At 44.9% G+C, this 27,369-nt stretch overlaps 1 protein-coding gene across 4 annotated transcripts; it reads right to left on the bottom strand.

Annotated features, from left to right (window-relative positions):
- Window positions 1-237: 237 nt before the first annotated feature.
- On the bottom strand, window positions 238-26,876 carry LOC120024613 (serine/threonine-protein phosphatase 4 regulatory subunit 3). Of its 4 annotated transcripts, none has more exons than XM_038968910.1 (15): window positions 25,764-26,876; window positions 25,164-25,219; window positions 24,956-25,054; window positions 23,984-24,604; window positions 20,722-20,799; window positions 20,420-20,527; window positions 19,459-19,575; window positions 16,636-16,767; window positions 16,195-16,297; window positions 15,728-15,886; window positions 11,623-11,792; window positions 8,596-8,738; window positions 3,129-3,343; window positions 2,631-2,845; window positions 238-1,479 (listed from the first exon to the last, which is right to left on the bottom strand). In XM_038968910.1, the coding sequence occupies exons 1-15, from the start codon at window positions 25,912-25,914 to the stop codon at window positions 1,360-1,362; spliced, it is 2,487 nt and encodes an 828-aa protein (XP_038824838.1). In that variant the 5' UTR covers window positions 25,915-26,876; the 3' UTR covers window positions 238-1,359. The 4 variants fall into 4 exon arrangements, with proteins under 4 accessions (XP_038824838.1, XP_038824836.1, XP_038824837.1 ...); XM_038968908.1 differs by having other exon boundaries at window positions 8,596-8,735; window positions 20,411-20,527; window positions 25,764-26,875; XM_038968909.1 differs by having other exon boundaries at window positions 20,411-20,527; window positions 25,773-26,874.
- Window positions 26,877-27,369: the final 493 nt, after the last annotated feature.

Here is a 27,369-nt window from a genome sequence, read left to right as displayed (position 1 = left end):
GGTTAAATAAATAAATGAAAAATAAACCCCCTCCCCAAAAATGTTTGAGGTGTCAGGTGAAAAGCAGCTAGAGAACATTTAAAACATGAGCCTAGTCCCAGCTGTTTGCTTTGCCAACTCCTGTGGTCATTGTCAAACCCCTATATGAGTTGGCAAGACGGCACAAACAGATCTGGGACTAGGCTACAGCAACATAGGAGTGCAGAGATAACACAATTCAGTCGCCATCACAAAAGGTAGTAGGACATCATACAGCAAAGATAATTTTTAATGGTCCCAAATATTTCTGAACAACTAAGTATACACTTATGTAAAAGAAAACAAAAAAAAAGAGAAGATATGACAAAATTGATCACATCTACAATTCCACTCAATCTTTAATCAAGACGGGATTACAAATTCTTTTTCCCAAAAAATCTGCAGTTTCAAAGGGCAAAAAAGGGTCAAACTAGCTCAACCTACTGAGGTCTTTAAAAACCTGTTCAAGTGCGACTGAAAATGTCCTGAACATGTAAAGGCTGGGTTGTTTACAAAAACAGGAGAGAGAGAGAGAGCGAGAGAGAGAGGGAGAGAGAGAAAAAGAGAGTAAAAAGACAAAGTAAGAAACCGCCGTCTTTTTTCTAATCAAGAGGAAAAACTTCCCTCTGAGTGACGACAATGACATCATCAAAACGAAAAACAGACAGCATTTTCGCCGCGCCGGTGTCTGCCGTCTCCCGTCTGGTCCTAGAAACTAACTTCTTTTAAAAAACAACGTAAAAACAACAACAAAAACGGAGAGAGAAAAGGGGAGGAAATGTAGCGGAGGGAGGAGACAGAAAAAAAAAGGAGCTGGGTGAAGGAGGAGTCAGCGTAGGGGGTGAGTGGTGGTTCTGCGTCCGGATTGGCCGGCCCCATTTTGGAGGTCGTTGCGATGTCCTTCCCTGAGTGGGGGGTTGGGGTGGGGCAGTGAGTCATGGTCTGAGCCAGCAAGCTCTTTGGGGTTTTAGTTTGTATGTGAGTGTGTGTGTGTGGATAAATGTGTCTATTTTTCCGGTATTTTAGCTTTGTTGAATTATAAATCGTCAGTCCGCCCCTTTTATCTGACCGTAATATCGGAGATAGTCATTTCTCCACGCCTTCCTCTCTCGTCCATTCGTTCGCTCCTAGCTCCGCGGCCTCCCGATTGGCACTTGTATATTGGGATTAGTCCGAGGAGACGCATTTCCATTCATAGTCCGCTCCTCAACAAGAGCCCCCATTAAAAAAACCAAGGGGGTGAAGTCATTCATGGGATCGGTGGGAAATAGTCTGGCGCTCGGAGCGAGAGAGAACAACAACATTAACGTTTTTTTTATTTTATTATTATTATTATTATTTTTAGGAGCTCAGCTTGGACTTCTTGGACAGGGGAGGAGTCTCCTCTTTACTCTCGCCGCTCACGTCCTCTTCGTCTTCCTCGTCGTCGTCGGGGTAGTCCACCAGCCCCACCAGACCTCCCTGAGAGAGAGAGAAAGCGAGAGATGGAGAGAGAAAGCGAGAGAAGGGGGTGAGAAAGCGAGAGATGGAGAGAGAAAGCGAGAGATGGAGAGAGAAAGCGAGAGATGGAGAGAGAAAGCGAGAGATGGAGAGAGAAAGCGAGAGATGGAGAGAGAAAGCGAGAGATGGAGAGAGAAAGCGAGAGATGGAGAGAGAAAGCGAGAGATGGAGAGAGAAAGCGAGAGATGGCGAGAGATGGAGAGAGAAAGCGAGAGATGGAGAGAGAAAGCGAGAGATGGAGAGAGAAAGCGAGAGATGGAGAGAGAAAGCGAGAGAAGGGGGAGAGAAAATTCATCTATTCAGAGCTGATCCTCTGATTTGAAGGAAAACTAAATAACTCCACTAAAGTCTTTACCTACTAACTACCAAACACAAGGCCCGGGGGCCACATCAGAACCGCAAGCTACTTTCTTGGGGCCCACAGACTGATATCTGATTCCCATCCAGAGAACTTATTCCCTATTGGACCAATTACGTTTATTACTATCGCACAGGCCACATATCTTTGGAGTAACCATTTTGTGGACCACCTAAAAAACAATCTACATAAATGACGCAACAACTCCAACCACTAACATAGAATGCTAGCAAATATGTTAATGTGCCCCCAACACCACACAAATAATATTTTGCACAATGTGGGCATTGCTCAAAATGGCCACCTATAACAGCAGCAAGATGGGTGTTTGAGACTCCGGCATCAGACTGTGCAAAGCTAGCATACACTGCACCTGTTAATTTGAGATAAATTGACTACTGGTAAAAGTCAGCGGTTGTTGGTAGTGGCTCTGTAAACAAACCCAAAGAGTGGATTGCAGTCTGTCCTTCTCCAGACTGCGTTCAAGGTAAGGAAACAAATGTCAATTTTCTACTATGGGTAAACTATCCCTGTCTTCTGTAAGACCTAAACTACTAAAACACCCCCCAGCCCCCAAACAAATCACCCCATTACTAGACACAGAACGAAGACAACTGATAAACTGGCAGGGTTACCTGGACTTGTCCAATAAGACATTTTCATTTTACATCAGGAAACATTTAAAATGTTTTCTGTTCTTATGTGCCTTAATGAACACAACTCAGGTCCCCGTGGGTTAGGTACTACTACCCACCTTTGTGGTGACTGCTGTCGGGGGCGAGCCCTTGGCCCCTGACCCTGGCGATCCTGGGGAGCCTGGCGAGCCGGGGTGCAAAGAGGCGGAGGGAGGCGGGCTGGACAGGCTGGTCTTGGTAGTGGAGCCGGAGAAGGACAGCTTGAAGCTGGGGCTTTGGCGGCCCGACAGACTACTGGACTTGCCCAGGACTTCCTTTTCGTCTGAGTCTTTCACTGTGGGGTGGAGAGACCGAGATAGACAGTTGTAAGCAGTCAGTTTGACAATTTTTAAAGACAAAACTTACTAACTTCTCAGTACATAGAGTATGTCAACTACTTTCAAATGCATGAGCTGCGCTTAAATTGAGTTAACGCAGAGTAACAGAACCAATTGAATAATCCCAAAAGTACAAATTCCAAGTTAATCCACATGTGAAATACAGTTTTTAGTACACAACTGGCCTGGGTCAAACACATGTTTTGCCAGGAATTCATGCATTCGTTCCCTGCAACTTACGTTTCTTCCTCTCCATGAACTTGCTGATGGGGTCCATGAGGTCTTCGTTCTCGCCGGCGCCGCCACTAGTCTTGGTGGTCTTGTTGTCTGAGGGGGGCACCACCGCCTCGCCGTCCTCCAGCTCGTCCTCGTCCGCGTTGAACCACATCTCCTCGTCATCATCCAACGTCCGCGCGTCCCGGCGGAACCTGTGGTTCCTCAGGATCGACCTCATGCTGTGTGAGGGGAGGTGACCAACGGTTAAACCTGACCATGACTGTAGAGTTTATTTACAGATACATAATGAATAGCAATCAATAAAGAACCGGCAGATTCCAAACTAATTTTTTTTTAAACTATTGGTAAAGTCAATAGTCGAGGGGCATAAATATAGCGGCCCTCCATGTACTTATCACAAATTCCTCATTTGTTAAGTTCTCTGTATTGTACAGTGCTCTCCGTTACTCTTTTCTTGTATGGTCATTAGCAAAATATGCATGATCCCAATTTTAGATCCAAGATGGCAGCAATTTGAAAAAAGATTGTGCTGATTTGTTGGCATATACCATGTCGCGTGCAGTAGTTTAAACAATCAGTGGGTAGTGCTAAAACAATCACATATCTGAACATATCCGACATCTTTATCAACGTTTGACGTTAGATCGAGTCAAAAGAAGATCGCAGCACAAGCCAATGGGAATCCTTCAAAGTCAAAAGACAACCACTCACTCACCCTGTAGGTAACGGTAGTCATTCCCAAACAACCACTCACTCACCCTGTAGGTAACGGTAGTCATTCCCAAACAACCACTCACTCACCCTGTAGGTAACGGTAGTCATTCCCAAACAACCACTCACTCACCCTGTAGGTAACGGTAGTCATTCCCAAACAACCACTCACTCACCCTGTAGGTAACGGTAGTCATTCCCAAACAACCACTCACTCACCCTGTAGGTAACGGTAGTCATTCCCAAACAACCACTCACTCACCCTGTAGCTAACGTCAGTCATTCCCAAACAACCACTCACTCACCCTGTAGCTAACGTCAGTCATTCCCAAACAACCACTCTCACCCTGTAGCTAACGTCAGTCATTCCCAAACAACCACTCACTCACCCTGTAGGTAACGGTAGTCATTCCCAAACAACCACTCACTCACCCTGTAGGTAACGGCAGTCATTCCCAAACAACCACTCACTCACCCTGTAGCTAACGGTAGTCATTCCCAAACAACCACTCACTCACCCTGTAGGTAACGGTAGTCATTCCCAAACAACCACTCACTCACCCTGTAGGTAACGGCAGTCATTCCCAAACAACCACTCACTCACCCTGTAGCTAACGGTAGTCATTCCCAAACAACCACTCACTCACCCTGTAGCTAACGGTAGTCATTCCCAAACAACCACTCACTCACCCTGTAGGTAACGGCAGTCATTCCCAAACAACCACTCACTCACCCTGTAGGTAACGGCAGTCATTCCCAAACAACCACTCACTCACCCTGTAGGTAACGGTAGTCATTCCCAAACAACCACTCACTCACCCTGTAGGTAACGGTAGTCATTCCCAAACAACCACTCACTCACCCTGTAGGTAACGGTAGTCATTCCCAAACAACCACTCACTCACCCTGTAGCTAACGGTAGTCATTCCCAAACAACCACTCACTCACCCTGTAGCTAACGGTAGTCATTCCCAAACAACCACAGCTAGAATGAACACCACCAACTCCAAACATCACTAGCAGAATTTTGATTCCACCGTCCTTCCATCCATTCAATCATTCATCCACCCACCCACCTTTCATCCATCCATCCCTCTCCCACCACCCTCCCTCCATCTTACAGTAGTCTCTATTATCCCAGAGGGGGGAATCCTTTTGCACCACATAGTAAAAACAATTGAAACATGACAAACATACACAAAAACAATATTACCTGTCCAGGTTGGGGTTGTCAATATATTACCTGTCCAGGTTGGGGTTGTCAATATATTACCTGTCCAGGTTGGGGTTGTCAATATATTACCTGTCCAGGTTGGGGTTGTCGATATATTACCTGTCCAGGTTGGGGTTGTCGATATATTACCTGCCCAGGTTGGGGTTGTCGATATATCACCTGCCCAGGTTGGGGTTGTCGATATATCACCTGTCCAGGTTGGGGTTGTCGATATATCACCTGTCCAGGTTGGGGTTGTCGATATATCACCTGTCCAGGTTGGGGTTGTCGATATATCACCTGTCCAGGTTGGGGTTGTCGATATATCACCTGTCCAGGTTGGGGTTGTCGATATATTACCTGTCCAGGTTGGGGTTGTCGATATATTACCTGTCCAGGTTGGGGTTGTCGATATATTACCTGTCCAGGTTGGGGTTGTCAATATATTACCTGTCCAGGTTGGGGTTGTCAATATATTACCTGTCCAGGTTGGGGTTGTCAATATATTACCTGTCCAGGTTGGGGTTGTCAATATATTACCTGTCCAGGTTGGGGTTGTCAATATATTACCTGTCCAGGTTGGGGTTGTCAATATATTACCTGTCCAGGTTGGGGTTGTCAATATATTACCTGTCCAGGTTGGGGTTGTCAATATATTACCTGTCCAGGTTGGGGTTGTCAATATATTACCTGTCCAGGTTGGGGTTGTCAATATATTACCTGTCCAGGTTGGGGTTGTCGATATATTACCTGTCCATGTTGGGGTTGTCGATATATTACCTGTCCAGGTTGGGGTTGTCGATATATTACCTGTCCAGGTTGGGGTTGTCGATATATTACCTGTCCAGGGTGGGGTTGTCGAATTATTACCTGTCCAGGTTGGGGTTGTCGAATTATTACCTGTCCAGGTTGGGGTTGTCGATATATTACCTGTCCAGGTTGGGGTTGTCGATATATTACCTGTCCAGTTTGGGGTTGTCGATATATTACCTGTCCAGTTTGGGGTTGTCGATATATTACCTGTCCAGGTTGGGGTTGTCGATATATTACCTGTCCAGGTTGGGGTTGTCAATATATTACCTGTCCAGGTTGGGGTTGTCAATATATTACCTGTCCAGGTTGGGGTTGTCAATATACACTGCTCAAAAAAATAAAGGGAACACTTAAACAACACAATGTAACTCCAAGTCAATCACACTTCTGTGAAATCAAACTGTCCACTTAGGAAGCAACACTGATTGACAATAAATTTCACATGCTGTTGTGCAAATGGAATAGACAAAAGGTGGAAATTATAGGCAATTAGCAAGACACCCCCAAAAAAGGAGTGATTCTGCAGGTGGTGACCACAGACCACTTCTCAGTTCCTATGCTTCCTGGCTGATGTTTTGGTCACTTTTGAATGCTGGCGGTGCTTTCACTCTAGTGGTAGCATGAGACGGAGTCTACAACCCACACAAGTGGCTCAGGTAGTGCAGTTCATCCAGGATGACACATCAATGCGAGCTGTGGCAAAAAGGTTTGCTGTGTCTGTCAGCGTAGTGTCCAGAGCATGGAGGCGCTACCAGGAGACAGGCCAGTACATCAGGAGACGTGGAGGAGGCCGTAGGAGGGCAACAACCCAGCAGCAGGACCGCTACCTCCGCCTTTGTGCAAGGAGGTGCACTGCCAGAGCCCTGCAAAATGACCTCCAGCAGGCCACAAATGTGCATGTGTCAGCATATGGTCTCACAAGGGGTCTGAGGATCTCATCTCGGTACCTAATGGCAGTCAGGCTACCTCTGGCGAGCACATGGAGGGCTGTGCGGCCCCACAAAGAAATGCCACCCCACACCATGACTGACCCATCGCCAAACCGGTCATGCTGGAGGATGTTGCAGGCAGCAGAACGTTCTCCACGGCGTCTCCAGACTCTGTCACGTCTGTCACATGTGCTCATGTGCTCAGTGTGAACCTGCTTTCATCTGTGAAGAGCACAGGGCGCCAGTGGCGAATTTGCCAATCTTGGTGTTCTCTGGCAAATGCCAAACGTCCTGCACGGTGTTGGGCTGTAAGCACAACCCCCACCTGTGGACGTCGGGCCCTCATACCACCCTCATGGAGTCTGTTTCTGACCGTTTGAGCAGACACATGCACATTTGTGGCCTGCTGGAGGTCATTTTGCAGGGCTCTGGCAGTGCACCTCCTTGCACAAAGGCGGAGGTAGCGGTCCTGCTGCTGGGTTGTTGCCCTCCTACGGCCTCCTCCACGTCTCCTGATGTACTGGCCTGTCTCCTGGTAGTGCCTCCATGCTCTGGACACTACGCTGACAGACACAGCAAACCTTTTTGCCACAGCTCGCATTGATGTGCCATCCTGGATGAACTGCACTACCTGAGCCACTTGTGTGGGTTGTAGACTCCGTCTCATGCTACCACTAGAGTGAGAGCACCGCCAGCATTCAAAAGTGACCAAAACATCAGCCAGGAAGCATAGGAACTGAGAAGTGGTCTGTGGTCACCACCTGCAGAATCACTCCTTTTTTGGGGGTGTCTTGCTAATTGCCTATAATTTCCACCTTTTGTCTATTCCATTTGCACAACAGCATGTGAAATTTATTGTCAATCAGTGTTGCTTCCTAAGTGGACAGTTTGATTTCACAGAAGTGTGATTGACTTGGAGTTACATTGTGTTGTTTAAGTGTTCCCTTTATTTTTTTGAGCAGTGTATTACCTGTCCAGGTTGGGGTTGTCAATATATTACCTGTCAAGGTTGTCAATATATTACCTGTCCAGGTTGGGGTTGTCGATATATTACCTGTCCAGGTTGGGGTTGTCGATATATTACCTGTCCAGGTTGGGGTTGTCGATATATTACCTGTCCAGGTTGGGGTTGTCGATATATTACCTGTCCAGGTTGGGGTTGTCGAATTATTACCTGTCCAGGTTGGGGTTGTCGAATTATTACCTGTCCAGGTTGGGGTTGTCGATATATTACCTGTCCAGGTTGGGGTTGTCGATATATTACCTGTCCAGGTTGGGGTTGTCGATATATTACCTGTCCAGGTTGGGGTTGTCAATATATTACCTGTCCAGGTTGGGGTTGTCAATATATTACCTGTCCAGGTTGGGGTTGTCAATATATTACCTGTCCAGGTTGGGGTTGTCAATATATTACCTGTCCAGGTTGGGGTTGTCAATATATTACCTGTCCAGGTTGGGGTTGTCAATATATTACCTGTCCAGGTTGGGGTTGTCAATATATTACCTGTCCAGGTTGGGGTTGTCAATATATTACCTGTCCAGGTTGGGGTTGTCAATATATTACCTGTCCAGGTTGGGGTTGTCAATATATTACCTGTCCAGGTTGGGGTTGTCAATATATTACCTGTCCAGGTTGGGGTTGTCAATATATTACCTGTCCAGGTTGGGGTTGTCAATATATTACCTGTCCAGGTTGGGGTTGTCAATATATTACCTGTCCAGGTTGGGGTTGTCAATATATTACCTGTCCAGGTTTGGGTTGTCAATATATTACCTGTCCAGGTTTGGGTTGTCAATATATTACCTGTCCAGTTTGGGGTTGTCCTGCCTCTCCCTCTGCTGTTCGTAGCGCAGCTTCAGTCCTTTAAAGGTCTGCACATAGTTCACGTCCTCCAGAGCCTTCCAGTAGTTCTCCACTATGTGGGCCGTCAGGGACTTTACATCCTCCTGGGGGGAACGGGAGAGTATAAAGGGAGAAAGAGAGAGAGGGAGGAAGGAGGGAGGCAGGGAGGGATGGGAAGAGGGAGAACGTACCAGTCTTGTTTAATACAATGTCCTGTGTCATGTATATATACGCACATTAGTATGTGGACTCTAATGAAATTTGTGGATTCGGCTATTTCCAGCCACACCTGTTTCTGACTGGTGTATAAAAATCAAGCACACAGCCATGAAATCTCCATAGACAAACATTGGCGGTAGAATGGCCTTACTGACTTTCAATGTGGCACCGTCATAGGATGCCACCTCTCCAACAACTCACAGTTCATCAAATTTCTGCCCTGCAAGAGCTGTGGCGGTCAACTGTAAGTGCTGTTATTATGAAGTGGAAACGTCTAGGAGCAACAACGGCTCAGCCGCGAAGTGGTAGGCCACACAAGCTCACATAACGGGACCAACGCGTGCTGAACGCGTAGCGCGTAGAAATTGTCTGTCCTCGGTCGCAACACTCACTACTGAGTTCCAAACTGCCTCTGGAAGCAGCAACAGCACAATAACTGTTCGTCTGGAGCTTCATTAAATAAGTTTTCTTGGCCGAGCAAACGCACACAAGCCTAAGATCACCATGTGCAATGGCAAGCGTCGGGGCTGGAGTGGTGTACAGCTCAAACAACATTGGGCTATGGAGCAGTGGAAACGCGTCCTCTGGAGTGATGAATCAAGCTTCACCATCTGGCAGTCCGATGGACAAATCTAGGTTTGGCGGGTGCCAGCAAAATCCCACACCATCACACCTCCATGCTTCAGGGTGAGAACTACACATGCGGAGAACACCCGTTCACCTACTCTGCGTCTCACAAGACACGGCAGTTGGAACCAAAAATCTCAAATTTGGACTCATCAGACCAAAGGACAGATTTTCACCGGTCTAATGTCCATTGCTCGTGTTTCTTGGACAAGCAAGTTTCTTGTTCTTATTGGTGTCCTTTAGTAATGGTTTCTTTGCAGCAATTCGAGCATGAAGGCGTGATTCACGCAGTGTCCTCTGAACAGTTGATGTTGAAATGTGTCTGTTACTTGAACTCTGTGAAGCATTCATTCAGACTGCAATCTGAAGTGCAGTTAACTTTAATGAACGTATCCTCTGCAGCAGAGGTAACTCTGGTTCTTCCTTTCCTGTGGCAGTCCTCATGAGAGCCATTTTCATCATTGATGGTTTTTGCGACCACTTGAAGAAACTTTCAAAGTTGTTGAAATTTTCTGGATTGACTGACCTTCATGTCTTAAAGTAATGATGGACTCATTTCTCTTTGCTTATTTGAGCTGTTATTGCCATAATATGGACTTGGCCTTTTACCAAATAGGGCTATCTTCTGTATACCACCCCTACCTTGTCACAACGGATTGGCTCAAATGCATTAAGAAGGAAAGAAATTCCACAAATTAACAAGGCACACCTGTTAATTGAAATGCATTCCAGGGGACTACCTCATGAAGCTGGTTGAGAGAATGCCAAGAGTGTGCAAAACTGTCATCAAGGCAAAGGGTGGCTACTTTGAAGAATCTCAAATATAAACACTTTTTTGGTGTTATTTCATCGTTTTGATGTCTTCACAATTAATCTACAATGTAGAAAATAGTTTAAAAATATAATTTAAAAAGTTTAAAAATATAAATAAATAAATAAAACCTGGAATGATTAAGTGTTCTAAATTTTGACTGGTACTGTATATAGATAACATTTTGTGCACAAATCTGTTTACATCCCTGTTGGTGAGCATTTCTCCGTTGCCAAGATAACCCATCCACCTGGCATATTAAGAAGATGATTAAACAGCATGATCATTAAACAGGTGCGCCTTGTGCTGGAGAAAATGTAAGGCCACTAAAATGTGAGGTTGTCACACAACACAATGCCACAGATGTCTCAAGTTTGGATGGAGCGTGATATTGGCATGCTGACTGCAGGAATGTCCACTAGAGCTGTTGTCAGAGAATTGAATGTTAATTTCTCTATCATAAGCCACCTGACCACGTGTAACCACACCAGCCCAAGACCACACCCAGCTTCTTCACCTGCGGTATCGTCTGAGACCAGCCACCCGGATAGCCGAGGAAACTGTGGGTTTGCACAACTGATTTTTTTTTGCACAAACTGTCAGAAACTCCCTCTGGGAAGCTCATCTGCATGCTCGTCATCCTCACCAGGGTCTGAGTGCCCCATGGTGGCAGTGGGGTTTCAGTTTGGACTGGCATAAGCTACAGACAATGAATTGCAATTTTATCGATGGCAATTGCATTTTATCAATGGCAATTTGAATGCAGAGATACCGTGACAAAATCCTGAGGCCCATTGTCGTCCCATTCATCCACCTCCATCACCTCATGTTTCAGCATGATAATACACGGCCCCATGTCGCAAGAAACTGTACACAATTCCTGGATGCTGAAAATGTCCCAGTTCTTCCATGGCCTGCATACTCACCAGACATGTCACCCATTCAGCATGTTTGGGATGCTCTGGATCGACGTGTACGACAACGTGTTCCAGTTCCCGCCAATATCCAGTAACTTCACATATCCATTGAAGAGTAGGACAACATTCCACAGGCCACAATCAACAGCCTGATCAACTCTTTGCGAAAGGAGATGTCTCATGCTGCATGAGTCAAATGGTGGTCACACCAGATACTGACTGTTTTTCAGATCCACACACCTACTTTTCTTTTTTTAAAGGTATCTGTGATCAACAGATGCATATCTGTTTTCCCAGTCATGTGAAATCCAAAAATAAGGGCCTAATTACTTTATTTCAGTGTATATATTTGAAAATTACAATAAAAAGTTCAATCACAAAAAGATGAGACATCGGAAGTGGAAAAATACTCACCACGCGGACATACTCAAACATCTCTATGATGGCTGAGTTCATGAGGTTGTAGCGTGCGCCGTTGTTGAGAAAGGCCTTGACCACGGGCTCAAACAGGAAGTTCCTTATGATGTAGCGGTTGTAAAACTCGTCCTTCAGACCAATGATCCGCCGCATGAAGCGCAGCGCGCCTGGAAGAGAGGGTAAGGGAGGAGAGAGAGAGGGTGGGTGTAGGAGGAGAGAGAGAGAGAGAGGGTGGGTGTAGGAGGAGAGAGAGAGAGAGAGGGTGGGTGTAGGAGGAGAGAGAGAGAGAGAGGGTGGGTGTAGGAGGAGAGAGAGAGAGAGAGGGTGGGTGTAGGAGGAGAGAGAGAGAGAGAGGGTGGGTGTAGGAGGAGAGAGAGAGAGAGAGGGTGGGTGTAGGAGGAGAGAGAGAGAGAGAGGGTGGGTGTAGGAGGAGAGAGAGAGAGAGAGGGTGGGTGTAGGAGGAGAGAGAGAGAGAGAGGGTGGGTGTAGGAGGAGAGAGAGAGAGGGTGGGTGTAGGAGGAGAGAGAGAGAGGGTGGGTGTAGGAGGAGAGAGAGAGAGGGTGGGTGTAGGAGAGAGAGAGAGGGTGGGTGTAGGAGAGAGAGAGAGGGTGGGTGTAGGAGAGAGAGAGAGGGTGGGTGTAGGAGAGAGAGAGAGAGTGGGTGTAGGAGAGAGAGAGAGAGTGGGTGTAGGAGAGAGAGAGAGGGTGGGTGTAGGAGGAGAGAGAGAGGGTGTAGGAGGAGAGAGAGGGTGTAGGAGGAGAGAGAGGGTGTAGGAGGAGAGAGAGGGTGTAGGAGGAGAGAGAGGGTGTAGGAGGAGAGGGAGGGTGGAGGAGGAGAGAGAGGGTGTAGGAGGAGAGAGAGGGTGGGTGTAGGAGGAGAGAGAGGGTGGAGGAGGTGAGAGATAGAGGGTGGAGGAGAGAGAGAGGAATGAGAGAGAGAGAGGGTGGAGGAGAGAGGGTGTAGGATGAGAGGAAGTGTCAGCACTGTGTGACAATATAGCTTCCGTCCCTGTCTGTCCAAAGCAGAGTTAGACCCAGAGACTCTGTACAACACCTGCCACCCAAATCCAGCCGTGCTAGCTGACAGGCCAAGAGACTAGTCTATCATGTTGACTTTTATGTCTAAGGGAAGGTGACGTCAATTGCACGATGGCCGTTACTACTATCGCTAGATACAAACTAGCTAGTGATTTCACATCAGCTACAGTGCATTTGGAAAGTATTCAGACCCCTTCCCATTCTCGACATGTTGTTACATTACAGCCTTATTCTAAAAAGAATTCAATTAAATTGTGCAAACACACAGTTTCCTCAGCTATCCGGGTGGCTGGTCTCAGACGATACCGCAGGTGAAGCCGGAAAGTTTATTTAATCCATTTTAGAATAAGGCTGTAATGTAAGAAATGTGGAAAAAGGAAAGGGGTCTGAATACTTTCCACATGCACTGTATCACTCAGGGGGAAGGGATCTGATATAGGCTGAAGCATGGGCTTGGTCCACCTGTATTTACCCCATTGGACAACATCCTGATTCATCTTATTATTATTATTCACTCAAAAAAAGGTTGATTATTTTGGTTTCTATTACAAAGTAGGGCTATGTCATTGCCGGTTGTAACCGCATTTGTAAAACGATGCCACTCTAGCAATTGAAGGAGTAGAGAAATAAACGTGGCGACAATGGAAAACTGGGATCACCCTCTTTATTAACAAAGGCCAAAACGGCTTTCAAAATACATTTACAAAAACTGCTTTCGAAAGTGTTTTCCTGTGATTGCATTAAGAATTGCTGTGCATTGACTTCATGTCAGAATACATGTTTCCCTCCCTATCCCTAGGTAAACTGTTCTTCTATGGGGCTGTCTGATTTAGTTTTAATAACAGCATTAGATGGCAGAAATAGTAGCATTGGACAGTTCCATCCTGAGAGAATGACTTAGCCGGCAGCTATCGTAGGCTACACGCCGCTGCCACAGTGATGTGCATTATAGACCTGTTAATTCCCTTCATCTGAACATCAGAGTGTCCGCAAACAATCGTGCATGTCAGTTCAGTGCACACAGTGTAAGAGAAAGTAAAATATTTGAGATATACATTTATTTGGGAATATATTTCGTAGAACAGACATGGGTATGTATTAGTCCAAACCAGCCCCCCCCCCCCCCAATGTACTGTGTGTGTGTGCATTATAATTGTTATGAAAACACCTATCCCTACCCACAAACACACTTAACCCCCCAGATATACATTTTATTTCAGATCTACACTGATCTGATAAGAAAAAAATAATCTAGAATCCATGAGGGAAACCCGTCGTACTAAAAGTTACAGGCTGACTACACCGCGTGTGCGAATGTTGCAAAATGTTATTCAATTATTGCACCCACACTGCTCGCGCGCGCCAACAAGCGTCTGCGTTGCCAAGGGCTGAAATAGAAGTCAGTTCTATTTCTGACGCAGATCCCGCTGCAAGTCCTGTCTCTCCCATCTCCTCATTGGTTTATAGAAGCAGGCACCCACATGCCATCTCCGCAATGGTTATACCCACGTGGGTGACTGAAAGATGAACGAGGTCAGTGGCGGTAATGCACCTAATTAATGAAAGTTGCCCATCGCAATATAAAGTCAAGAGAAGAAAAAGCCTAGAAGGAGGAGAGATATGTATACTAGAAACGATTCGGTTGACCGTTTTATGTGTGGATTAATTGGCAGAGTATAGGACCTTGTGCATTTCAGGTAAAATAACAACTCAATGTCTATATCCCAGGACAAATTAGCTAGCAACAGCAAGCTAGCTAAAAAGGACAAATTAGCTAGCAAGTGCAAGCTTGGTGTGTGGTGACACTTTTTTTGTTGCACTGAAACATGTAAAGAAAAACCCTGCTAGGGGGAAATGCAGGTTTTAACTAATTAAACAACAAAGAATATATTCTACATGATCAGTCTCTGTGTGTAAAATAAAAAGTAGTTAATGTGAACTTGACTCACAGCTAAAACATGTAAAGAATGCAATCTAATGTTATTTGTTACCTAGACTTTACCGCAAATTAGAAAAAACAATACAGTAATATTGCAGTTAGCCATGACGGCCTTTACAATAGAATGCTTGTTACCATGACAGCCTTTACAATAGAATGCTTGTTACCATGACAGCCTTTACAATAGAATGCTTGTTACCATGACGGCCTTTATAATAGAATGCTTGTTACCATGACAGCCTTTATAATAGAATGCTTGTTACCATGACGGCCTTTACAATAGAATGCTTGTTACCATGACAGCCTTTACAATAGAATGCTTGTTACCATGACAGCCTTAATAATAGAATGCTTGTTACCATGACAGCCTTAATAATAGAATGCTTGTTACCATGACAGCCTTTATAATAGAATGCTTGTTACCATGACAGCCTTTATAATAGAACGCTTGTGACCACACACACATAAATATTGCACTTGGGGAAAAAACATCTTCAAGTAGAAATAGAATGAAACAAACAGGCATTCTATTGTTTCTCTATTATAGTGGACACTATAGTAGACATTGATCAAGTGCACAAGGCTACATGTGTGCAAAAATAACATTCACTGAGTTTAAAAAAAATGATAATCCCCCCTCATTCACACGTGTTACTGTCAAGTTCAACACAACAAAAGCAATATCTTTGGGCTACACATTACTACATTGTACACTTTCTGCCTGTGGACATCTGTTCTACAATGTGCCAGCAAAAGTGAGAAAGATGTGGTGTTCCTTTCACCTCTATGGTGGCATCCAGCTTAAGCCAGGCCCAGCTCCAGCTACACTTTAACCCTCAATCCACTTGTTGAACAAGCAACACCTCATTTTCACCTAATTCTCTCATTCTGAAAATTAGCCACATACTTTAGAGGGAAAACATTAGTTAACAGATCGTGGTTAGTTCGTTAGCTAGTAGCTAGTGAACATTTCCAGGGTCCAGTAAGCACTAACGTGTTATAACTTGAGGAATGGCAAGGAGTCATCCAAAGCCCCCCCTTCCTCCCAAACTTTTCTCATCGGATCTACACAAATCACGTAGGTCACCTATTTTGCATTCAAAATATATATATATAGGGGACTCACAAAGGGCCAGGAAGGCGTGCTGCGAGGCGGTGAGCACCAGGACCCGGCGTAACACGTCCTTGTTGATGATGTAGTTCTTGATGTGATAGGTGTGGTGCTCCACGCAGAACGTCAGCAGCTCCAGGATCAGAGCCAGCAGCTGAGACGTCTGGAAGTCATCTGGGGGAGAGAGGTGGTTACTGTGTTTGGGGGGGGTTCATAACTATCATAAAGCACTCACACACATACAGTACACTGGCTCATATGGTGAGTGTGTGTGTGTGTGTGTAAGATTGGTGTTCATTCACTCACACATACAGTAACTCATCTCAGGTGAGCGTGCCTGTATGTATAACTTTCAGTGAACGTGTCCGTCCTCATGATAATCAGAGAACTCACACATTTACAGTGGGCCATGGACAGGTCAAAAATAATGTCATCTTGGCACGCACGCGCACACACACACGCACAGGGGATTGATGACTCACCTTTGCTGAGTTTGTCGTCTGTGGTGTTGGCCAGTAGAGGAGCAGAGAGGATGTGCATGCAGTGCTTGTAGAAGAAGCTGAGGAACTCAGTCTTCTCCGTTTTCTGCAGGAGGACCAGAGACAAACTGTGAGTTACAAACACTCCCAAGCAAAAAAAAGCTTCAACAAAACACAGGAGATCTACACCAGGGGTTAGACGAGAGAGAGGCCTCGTCTCCGGACGAGAGGAGAGAGGTGTGAGAAGGAGCTAGACTTTCGTTGGCGATGACCAGCATGTTCCCGGGTGAGGGTTGTTAGCTCAGGGTGAGAGGTGAAAGGAAGGGTGAGAGGTGAGAGGAAGGGTGAGAGGTGTAAGGAAGGGTGAGAGGTGTAAGGAAGAGTGAGAGGTGTAAGGAAGGGTGAGAGGAAGAGGTTAAGAGGTAAGAAGCGAGCTCTACTCACGTTGGCGGTAGCCAGCATGTTCTCAGGGTCCACCAGGGTGCGCAGCAGGCCCATCAGCTGCACGGCGCCGCCCAGCTCGGGGTCAGTGTCACAGATCATGTGCTCGATGATCAGGTTGATCAGCAGAATGTCCTGGGAGAGACACGGTGGGAGATACAAGAGAGACTTTAGACAGACACCATTAGCACTGCTCCCCTAGGGACAGATCTGGGATCAGCTTTCCCTCCCCCAAACCTAACCAGTAGTGGGGGAAATGCAAAAATGACCCAAGATCAGCGTCTAGAGGCAATATTACCACTAGCACTCATGCTACCTTTAAAAACACATAGGCGACTCAAAGAACGTCAGACCGGATGACGTGAAAACTTGTGGACTACCCTACGTTGCTTGGCAGTTTGCCTGGCTGGCTGATTTGAAGAACATGCTAGCTTAGCTACATCCAAAATTCCAAACTGAACAAATATGGCACTTTGAACATCCAAACTTCCTAGCTACACTGTAGGTGATGTTGCTAAACATATCCTGATAGACATTGAAATGAGCCTAGTTATTGTTTTAGTTGGTCTTCACGACTAGTCTTATGCTAACAGAAGGCAAAAGGTTCAATGTTTTAGGCATCATTGTCTCATTGCAAACAATGACATCAGGTTTCATCCTGGCATGATGAGTCGCCTATGTGAACGCAGCATCATGCACAATGGTGGCGTTCCAGGTCATTTTTATTGCAGTCAAGCTGTGCAGATTACCAAAGGATTCAAGATCAAAGCCTGGAAAGGTGTGTAACGTCTCAGGAATCTTTTTGATGGGACATAAGCCTAGAAATATTCTGAAATGCACAGCAGTGCGACAGCAAAAAGAACAACCTGGAACGTCACCCCTCACAATGTTCAAACCAGTGGTTGGAACCGGTTCAGGGAACAGAACCGAAAACCGGAAAATAACGACATTGAGGAACGGAAACAGAACCGAAAGTGATCTCTAGTATTCCGGAACAGGCCGTTTTTTTGGTTGTTTCATATTTGTCCCATTTCGATAGTCCATAACTCTTGAGGTTAGCATCTCGAATGTCCTACTAATGGGAATGCAGGGGTGTATTCATTAGACAAACACCGTAGCAAATCCAGTTCCAAACATTTTGCAACGGCAACCGTTTAAACCAAATGGAAAACATTTTTTGCAATGACAACGAGAGTTTCTATTGGACAAATTCAGGTACTGTTGAAGTTGGAAGTTTACATACACCTTAGCCAAATACATTTAAACTCAGTTTTTCACAATTCCTGACATTTAATCCTAGTAACAATTCCCTGTTTTAGGTCAGTTAGGATCACCACTTTATTTTAAGAATGTGAAATGTCAGTATAATAGTAGAGAGAATGATTCATTTCAGCTTTTATTTCTTTCATCACATTCCCAGTGGGTCAGAAGTTTACATACACTCAATTAGTATTTGGTTGCATTGTCTTTAAATTGTTAAATTTGGGTCAAATGTTTTAGGTAGCCTTCCAAAAGCTTCCCACAATAAGTTGGGCGAATTTAGGCCCATTCCTGACAGAGCTGGTGTAACTGAGTCAGGTTTGTAGGCCTCCTTGCTCGCACACGCTTTTTCAGTTCTGCCCACAAATTTTGGGATTGAGGTCAGGGCTTTGTGATGGCCACTAAAATACCTTGACTTTGTTGTCCTTAAGCCATTTTGCCACAACTTTGGAAGTATGCTTGGGGTTATTGTCCATTTGGAGGACCCATTTGCGACCAAGCTTTAACTTCCTGACTGAGGTCTTGAGATGTTGCTTCAATATATCCACATAAATTTTCCTCCACCATGATGCCATTTATTTTGAAGTGCACCAGTCCCTCCTGCAGCAAAGCACCCCCACAACATGATGCTGCCACCCCCGTGCTTCACGGTTAGGATGGTGTTCTTCGGCTTGCAAGCCTCCCCGTTTTTCCTCCAAACATAACGATGGTCATTATAGCCAAACAGTTCTATTTTTGTTTCATCAGACCAGAACTGTTTCTCCAAAAAGTACAATCCTTGTCCCCATGTGCAGCTGCAAACCGTAGTCTGGCTTTTTCATGGCGGTTTTGGAGCAGTGCCTTCTTCCTTGCCGAGCGGCTTTTCAGGTTTTACCTTTACTCGTTTTACTGTGGAAACAGGTACTTTTGTACCCGTTTCCTCCAGCATCTTCAGAAGGTCCTTTGCTGTTGTTCTGGGATTGATTTGCACTTTTCGCACCAAAATACATTCATCTCTAGGAGACAGAACGCTTCTCCTTCCTGATCGGTATGACGGCTGCGTGGTCCCATGGTGTTTATACTTGCGTACTATTGTTTGTACAGATGAACGTGGTACCTTCAGGCGTTTGGAAATTGCTCCCAAGGATGAACCAGACTTGTAGAGATCTACAATTTGTTTTCTGAGGTCTTGGCTGATTTCTTTTGACTTTCCCATGATGTCAAGCAAAGAGGCACTGAGTTTGAAGGTAGGCCTTGAAATACATCCACAGGTACACCTCCAATTGACTCAAATGATGTCAATTAACCTATCAGAACCTTCTAAAGCCATGACATCATTTGTCTGTCAACAATTGTTGGAAAAATTACTTGTGTCATGCACAAAGTAGATGTCCTAACCGACTTGCCTAAACTATAGTTTGTTAACAAGAAATTTGCAGAGTAGTTGAAAAACAAGTTTTAATGACTCCAACCTAAGTGTATGTAAAATTCCAACCTCAACTGTACATCCCTCCCCGCTTAATTGTGTTTGCTTATGTTTGGTTCATCTTAAAACACATCCCTGGTATAGGTGAGAGCTGTACTCACGTCGTCGTTCTGCTGGGACTCCTGCATGACAAACTCTCGTACCATAGAGGGGTTGTACTCCACCAGATAGGAGAAGATATCAGTGGCCGCGCCACGCACCTGCACATCATCCATCCCCTGATGGCGCGCACACACACACACAAACACACACACACACAAACACACGACATCAGTCACAGAACACAATGGAATAGAATATTACGGAGTAGAACAGATTAGACTAGAATAACATCATCATACGTAGTTAGTCAAGGGAAAAAAACATCTGAATTTGTTAGTAATTGTTAAAGGCTGATGGCACCTTAGTACGCTGGTCAAAAAAGATCAGTCAAATGCTTGAGCGGTATTTGATTTAGTTTGCCTGGTCAAATGGAACGCTTCCAAAAGTTATCTGACCATTTCTCACCCTGACGCCTTAATCAACTGATGTTGATTGATTGATTTTATTCCAGTGTCATACACCTATTGGTGGTCAGCTCACATGGGCTTATAAGTAACACTATTAATTCTTTATGTGCACAAAACACAAAACTAAAATTACATGATCGCTAAAAACTGCACAATTTAAACACTTCACCAATACCCTCATCCCCAAACACGTGTAAATACAGTACTATAAATTGGGCCTTCCTGTATTATACGGATGTTAAAATGTTTATTCTGTTCTGAGACATTTACTTTATGTTCCTATTATTATTTATTATTGTTGTTGCATTGTCCAGAAGGAACCTGCAAGTAAGCATTTCATTGGACGGTGTATGCCATACATACAACTAATAAAACGTTAAAATTACACACAGACCATAATCATGGCAAGAACAGCTGCCATTTTGTCACATTTGACAAACAATACATTTCTCCTTCTCCCCAAGACTATGAAAATAAAATCCTCAAACACTTTCAAGTATTTGTCGTGTATGACCCAGGTCTGGAGTGCTGTGTGGGCTCTCACCAGTACCACCTCTAGTGCAGGGAGAATGCCCATGTTCGACAGTGTCTTGAAGAAGGCTTCTCTGTTTTGAGGTTGTAACGTTTGGGAGAAGGCGCAGAACTCCTTTAGGAAGTTTACCTGTGGGGAAGAGAACTTCATGTTTGCCAATGACTACTATACAATGTGTGAGAAAGGCGGTAATAATTGTCCATTTTGTACAAATAAACCCTTGTGCTTGATTCACATTACAAGGCCAAGCCCCACCGGCCTGGTAATGCGACCTAGTGGGAGTCCGGCATTAGTTGCGTCTGTGCTGATGTCAGTTGGCGTACCAGTTCGTATCGCTTGTCGTCGTCGGTGGCCTCGTCTGTGAGCTGTGCAAAGAGGTCTGTCAGGAACTTCTCATCGTCCTGACCGTGAAGGAAAGAAAAACAAGAGAACAAAGGATGAGGAGGATGATAACGCCATAAAGTTGTACACGGACACAGATCTGTCCGTTTTTGAGTTTGACTCCCAAATGGCTATGGTTGGAGAGGGTTTAAACTGATCATAGATATGTGCCTATGAAGGTAATTTGTATCTGAAGCTATCATGGTCAATAGGTCTGCTGATGTTTAGCTGTCCCAACATGCCATGTTTACCCTGGGGTTGTTTCAATAGGCACGAAACAAGAGAACATCTTTCCAAAAAGAGGAAGTACTACCCGTCCTTGTCCAATAAGAACACTCATTTTAACTTTTAGTTGAAAAACATTTGAGCTTAACAACCCTGACTCACTGTAAGAGGAAGTTGAAAACCGTTTCCTAGATAAAGGACCTTTATGAGAAGTCCTAATTAGTGATGGGGGGGGGGAAATGATTGTTACATAGCGGCATATTTATTTACTTGTATTGCAAAAAAAAAAAAAAACATTAATCACGGTATTCTTTTTGTGCTAGTGGGAAGTACCTGTGACAAAACTCTTGTTTCCTTCTATAGCACCTTCTCTTTTTAAAATGGTGAGTCAACATGTTTTCAGCACTTATTTCCATGACTGATCAAAACCTAGTTTTGGAATGGCTCTCGTTTATCCCACCGCACCAGACATATAGTGAGCAATATGTTTGTAACATTTAAAATAGCAGAATCGAAATACATTTAGAATCGTAATATACCGAACAAAAATGTTAAAAAACGCAACATGCAAAAATGTCAAAGATTTTTACTGAGTTACAGTTCATATAAGGAAATCAGTCAATTGAAATAAACTCATTAGACCCTAATCTATGGATTTTTCACGACTGGGAATACAGATATGCATATGTCGGTCACAGAAGGAAAACCAGTCAGTATCTGGTGTGACCACCATTTTCCTCAAGCAGTTTGACATCTCCTTTGCATAGAGCTAATCAGGCTGTTGATTGTGGCCTGAGGAATGTTGTCCCACTCCTCTTAAATGGTTGTGCGAAGTTGCTGGATATTGGCGGGAACTGGAATGCGCTGTCATTCACGCCGGTCCTGAACATCCCAGACATGGTCAATGGGTCACGCACGCAGGACATGGAAGAACTGGGATAATTACAACCTTGAGGAATTTTGTTCAGATCCTTGCGACATGAGGCTGTGCATTACCATGCTGAAACATGAGGTGATGGCGGCGGATGAATGGCATGACTATGGGCCTCATCACGGCATCTCTGTGCATTCAAATTGCCATCGATAAAAAGTAATAGTGTTTGATGTCCGTAGCTTATGCCTGCCCACACCATAACCCCACCATGTGGCACTCTGTTCACATCAGCAAACCACTCGCCCACACGACACCATACACGTGGTCTGCGGTAGTGAGGCCGGATGGACATACTGCCAAATTCTCTAAAACGACGTTGGAGGTGGCTTATGGTAGAGAAATGAATTCAATTCTCTGGCAAAAGATCTGGTGGACATTCCTACAGTCAGCATGCCAATTGCAAACTCCTTCAAAACATCTGTGGCATTGAGTTATGACAAAACTTTAGAGTGGCCTTTTATTTTCCCCAGCACAAGGTGCACCTGCGTAATTATCATGCTGTTTAATCAGCTTCTTGATATGCCACACCTGTCAGGCTCACTAGTGTATGGACAATATCTGGGATCTTTTATTTCAACTCATAAAACATGGGTCCAACACTTTACATATTGCGTTTATATTTTTGTTCAGTATACATATTGCATCAGCACCTAAGTAATTCCTAGTCACAACATTTTTACCATAGTTAGCCTAGTTTCAGAGTCAGCAAATTAACTTTTCTTATTGGACAAGCCCAGCTAGTCCCTGGCTGCTTCAGTCTGCTTTCTTCCCTTTGGTGCCTGATTAACACAGCCCATGTCTGTCCGTTTCCCCCCAAACAGCATAACTTGTTTACAAAACACTCTGCCGTTTCCACGGAGACTACCGTACACAAACAAGGTGTGGAGTTGACAGTGCAAAAACCATAAGGTCACTTGACCATAAAAGTAGCCAATCATTGACCATGGGTACAGCACATACAAGACAAACTAAAAAGCACACGCTTCCTTTATAGTGAGAACACACAGCATATATAGACTTTATCTGGTGCCTCTGTACTGATACAAAGGCTGACCATTTATTTTAGTTCCAAGAGGTTTGGTTAGGGCCAGGAGAATAAACCCAACCAGAGAAATCTCTGGGCTCTAGGTATGGTTCATATAGCCTGGGTACCAGTCTCTTTACTAGCTTATCCACTTCCTGTACTCCATGTCATGTGCCAAAGAGACTGGCCTTTCTGCCATCTTCAAATACGAACACTATCAATAATGAGCTTGAGAAGATCACCCTCACAGTTATCATCCAATCACAACGATTATGCAAATATTGGAACTACCACTTTTTCTCTTCATAGAACATGTTGGTATATGGTTGCTAAGCAACAGTTTGTTTGTCCAGATGAAACCAGTCTGTCAAAAGTTTCTAGCTCACATCTAAATGCATAACGCAATTCAAATCACAAATTGCCTTAAAATACAACAACTTGCCTAGCTAACAGCTAAATGTTTATTTTTGACTTTGTTATAAATTATAATTCTATTTCAGGCTCCACATGTCATCATGGAAAATATTCAATGTTATTTCCAACAACCAATGAGCAACTCCACTGTAAATCCAGCACACATTGAATGTTGAGATTGCCGAAAGGCCCGTTTATTTGTCAATGACAAGGAGTGGAACATAAGCGACTGGTACTCAGACTGGGGTTTATATGGCTATCATAAGAAAAACTCTACGTAAATAAAAACCAAAACACAGAAATCGCTGACATTTCACCATTACAGCACGCTCCCTGCTCCCCATGTGTACACCTGCATGTGTGTGTGTAGCACCTTACTCTGGCCTATGATGTCCTGACTGTGGCCACTTAATTCAAATCAAAATCAAATCATATGTTACATCCTTGGTAAACAGGTGCAGACTAACAGTGAAACGCTTACTTACGGGACAACAATGCAGAGATAAAATGTTACTAATTATAGAAAGAAAGTAACGAGGAAAAAATACAAAACATGTTTGTGTTCACTGTGCATGCTGGTGCCCTCCCCGTGTCCCCACAGACTCACCTGCAGCATGCCCACGATCTCCACCTTGTTGAAGAAGATGAACGAGTGCAACGTGGAGAGCATGTTCTCCTCGAACACCGACGGCGTGGGCAGCACCATGTCCTGGATGTACTGCACCCGGTACGTTTGGTGGATCTTGGCACGCAACTCGGGGTCGCCGATGGGGATCACCTCCTTGAAGCGGGCAGTCTTGGTGAGGAAGTCACGGTGGCGCCGCGGCGCAGCCCCCAGCACCGGGTCGTGCTCCAGGCAGCCAATCACGTCCATGATGCACTCCTCTGAGAACATGACCTCGAACAGGGCCGTGCGGTTCAGCAGGAAAATGCCCTTGACGATCTCGTAGAGGTGGTGGAGGCCGTCGGCGTTCTCCAGGTCCTCGCACTGGCGGAAGAGCTCCAGGAGCTTGCGGATGTAGCCCTCGTTCTCCACAGCCAGGGCCAGTTTCTCACGGCGTAAGGGCGAGGGGAGGGAGGAGGCCACAAGTTCTGCGAGCTCCTCGAGGCGGCCCAGCTCGCAGGGTGGGAGCTCGAGCCCCGGGGAGGACATGTCGTCGAAGCGCTCCTCCTCCGACTCGTCCACCAGCTCTTGGGTGATGTCCACCGACGGGTCCTTGCCCTGGACCTGGTAGAGATGGGACGGAGACACGGGAGTCAAAAATCACATGAACAAACCAATGAGTTATAACAGTACAACATTAGCGACAGAACAGAGAGAAACACGAGTCAAAACACAACGCATGAAGGCATTAGTTATACATGAACATGCATGCTCTAACCTTTCAACCATACTTAGAAATGTAGAAAAATAAATTCTCTCACATTAAGTGAGTGCTAAACATATAATTATACTTCATTATTAAGGGATTTTTGGCTTCTAGCCTCAAGACAATAGAGTTGAGTATGTTCCACCTTCATCTTATGCTCACACGCACGCACGCACACACACACACACAGAGAAGAAAAGTGGGATTACCTGACAGATTTTCTCCCAGATCTCATCACAGCCGGCCTTCTCCTGGAAGCTGAGGGCCAGGTCATAGTTCTCAGCCTCCGACCATACTATCAACGTGTCCTGATGGAAAGAGACAAAACAGCACTATTACTATCATACATACACTGTTAGAATAAGACAGGAAACATTACGCTAACATTCAAGAGTCTTCGTCTAGCAAGTGACTGACCTGTTGTTTCTGGTAGGCTGTGTTTGGGTTTATCTTCGACTCCAGCAGTAGGGAACCTGGGGATGTGAAGAAACACAAAGTGAGTTAGCGATAACACCAAAAACTAACATGCAGCTTTGCACAAAGATTTCCACAGCTGAAGTGTACGCAGCTCGCTGCTGCAAAAGGACGGCAGGGGGCTAAATCGGGAGTTGTGTATCTCGGCCCCTCTTTGGGTGGCTGTGGGGACAGTGTGATTATGTAACTTTAAGGCAATAACATACTGTTTAGATGCATTTACAACAGGGGCCTGGCTGAGATGGGGCATGATATTCCATGATCACTTCTAGCTATGTATTTGTATCTTTTAGTGCACATAGTATGAAGATTCAGGGTCGGTGACTTGTATAGGACTCAAGGGCTCAATGGACCACCCACTAATTAGATATCGAGGCTCCTCTTTTGACGGTCTTCATAATAGTACACAAAAACGAGGCTACGTAGTTTGTTTACAGATAGCTAGCTAGGTGTTATCAACAACATCGTGACATGATCAGAACAAAGAGTATAGTAATCAATCAATGGTTGTGAGAATTAGTGAGAGTATAACAATACTTTTACCTGACTCACCATCGCTCTCCGCTCGCACCAGCAGAGACATGCCTTTCAGCCGCTCTACATAGCCCGAGGAGACGTGTCCGGTGCCGCGGTCGTCCCATTGTCTGTCCTCGTTGAGCGTATAAACTTTGACTCGGCGGCGGGTGTCCGTCATCTTGGCAGGTGGTCGTGACCGCTTTCCCCAGCCGACTTCTGTTTACCTTGCGCGGCAACGCGCCAACTCTACCGACTGCCTAGTATGGTGGTTGTGAGGATCAACTAATGTAGATCCACTTATTCAGAAGATTTCAAAAACTAGATTAACTAGCTAGTTATCACAGTTCGCTATGTGTAGCTTGCTACAGATGCTAGCTGGCAACCACAAAACTTGTCTCGCGCAAACCAAAAAGCCTACGACGCGTCCGTTCGCGCTGTCTAGCAGATCAGTTAGCTCGCTAGCTACCTACACATTCTCCTTCAGAAACTAGCTACACAAACAGTACAACCATAGACCAAATAATACGTATATAAACTAGGTTCGAATGGGAAACATTAAGTGTAATATTATGGCTATGTTAGAGGACTTCAGCTATAGTACACTGAGATAATTGCTGTATGCTAGCTAGCTAGCTATCTACCGGAGCTAACTAGCTAGCACGTTAGCTAGCTAGTCGGCTAACTGCCTTGCTACATTCAACATCTTATGAAAACAGTACATTATTATACATCGACAAATACCATACACCGGTTACATTATTGCCCGTTTACGAACCGCAAACAGTGTCGTTAAATGTAGCCCGACGTTTCCGATCAGCTATACGGCTTTCTATAATACGTTAGCTGCTAGCTAGCTATTTCTTTCCCAAGTGTTCCGCCATGTTCTGTCTCCGGGCCGCGGAGAAATCCGTCTTTCTCACTGGGTGTCCTTGCATTTCAAAATGAGGAAGACCATCAAGCTGTAATCGTATAACTCCCCCCAATGTTATGTTTCACATACTAACATTATTTGTCATTCATTTCCATCATATTGCTTATCTAGATAATTGTTAACTACAGCTTCTGTGACCATTCAGCCATCTTGGGTCCCTTCAGAAAGTCAGTACGGGGTTTCCAGCACAGCAACAACAGGGCAGCACAATAGTATCCAGCTGCAGCCCCACAGTAGCCTGTCACTAAAACCAATACTATCTCCATCTACAGGCCGTGGTTAATCCCTAGCACATACATGTGAACTTTTTCTTTCCTCCTTTGCTAACTTTAAGGAAAGGGAGATAGAGAAGGAGGGGAGGAAAGAGTGGTAGGGATGGAAAGGAATCTAGGAAAGGAGGTAAGGGGGTTAGGAAAGGAAGCTAGGAAAGAGGAAAAGATAGGGAGTTAGAAAATGGAGTGAGGAAAGCGAGAAAGGAATCTAGGAAAGAAAATGAGTAAAGGAAAGGAAGCTAGGTAAGGAAAGGAGATAAGGGGAATAGAAGTAGTAGGAAGGAATGAGAAGTAGGGAAGGAAAGGAAGGTTTTTTTACACTGTTGCTACTCGCTGTTCATTATCTATGAATATTTGCTTTACCCCTACCTACATGTACATATTACCTCAATTACCTCAACTAACCGCACATTGACTCGGTACCTCTATA

This window comes from Salvelinus namaycush, chromosome 29 (genome assembly GCF_016432855.1).
Source record: "Salvelinus namaycush isolate Seneca chromosome 29, SaNama_1.0, whole genome shotgun sequence".
Lineage (NCBI taxonomy): Eukaryota > Metazoa > Chordata > Actinopteri > Salmoniformes > Salmonidae > Salvelinus > Salvelinus namaycush.
Note: the sequence above shows the minus strand (reverse complement) of the source record. Positions and strands in the feature narration are given on the sequence as shown.

Bases quoted from the DNA above. Each gene is read 5' to 3' on its own strand.
- LOC120024613 (XM_038968907.1), bottom strand. From the start codon at position 25,914: ATGACGGACACCCGCCGCCGAGTCAAAGTTTATACGCTCAACGAGGAC. The intron at 24,605-24,955 runs GTAATCCCACTT...CATCTCTACCAG, and splicing joins TCTGGGAGAAAATCTGTCAG to GTCCAGGGCAAGGACCCGTC. The intron at 2,846-3,128 runs GTAAGTTGCAGG...TCCACCCCACAG, and splicing joins GTTCATGGAGAGGAAGAAAC to TGAAAGACTCAGACGAAAAG.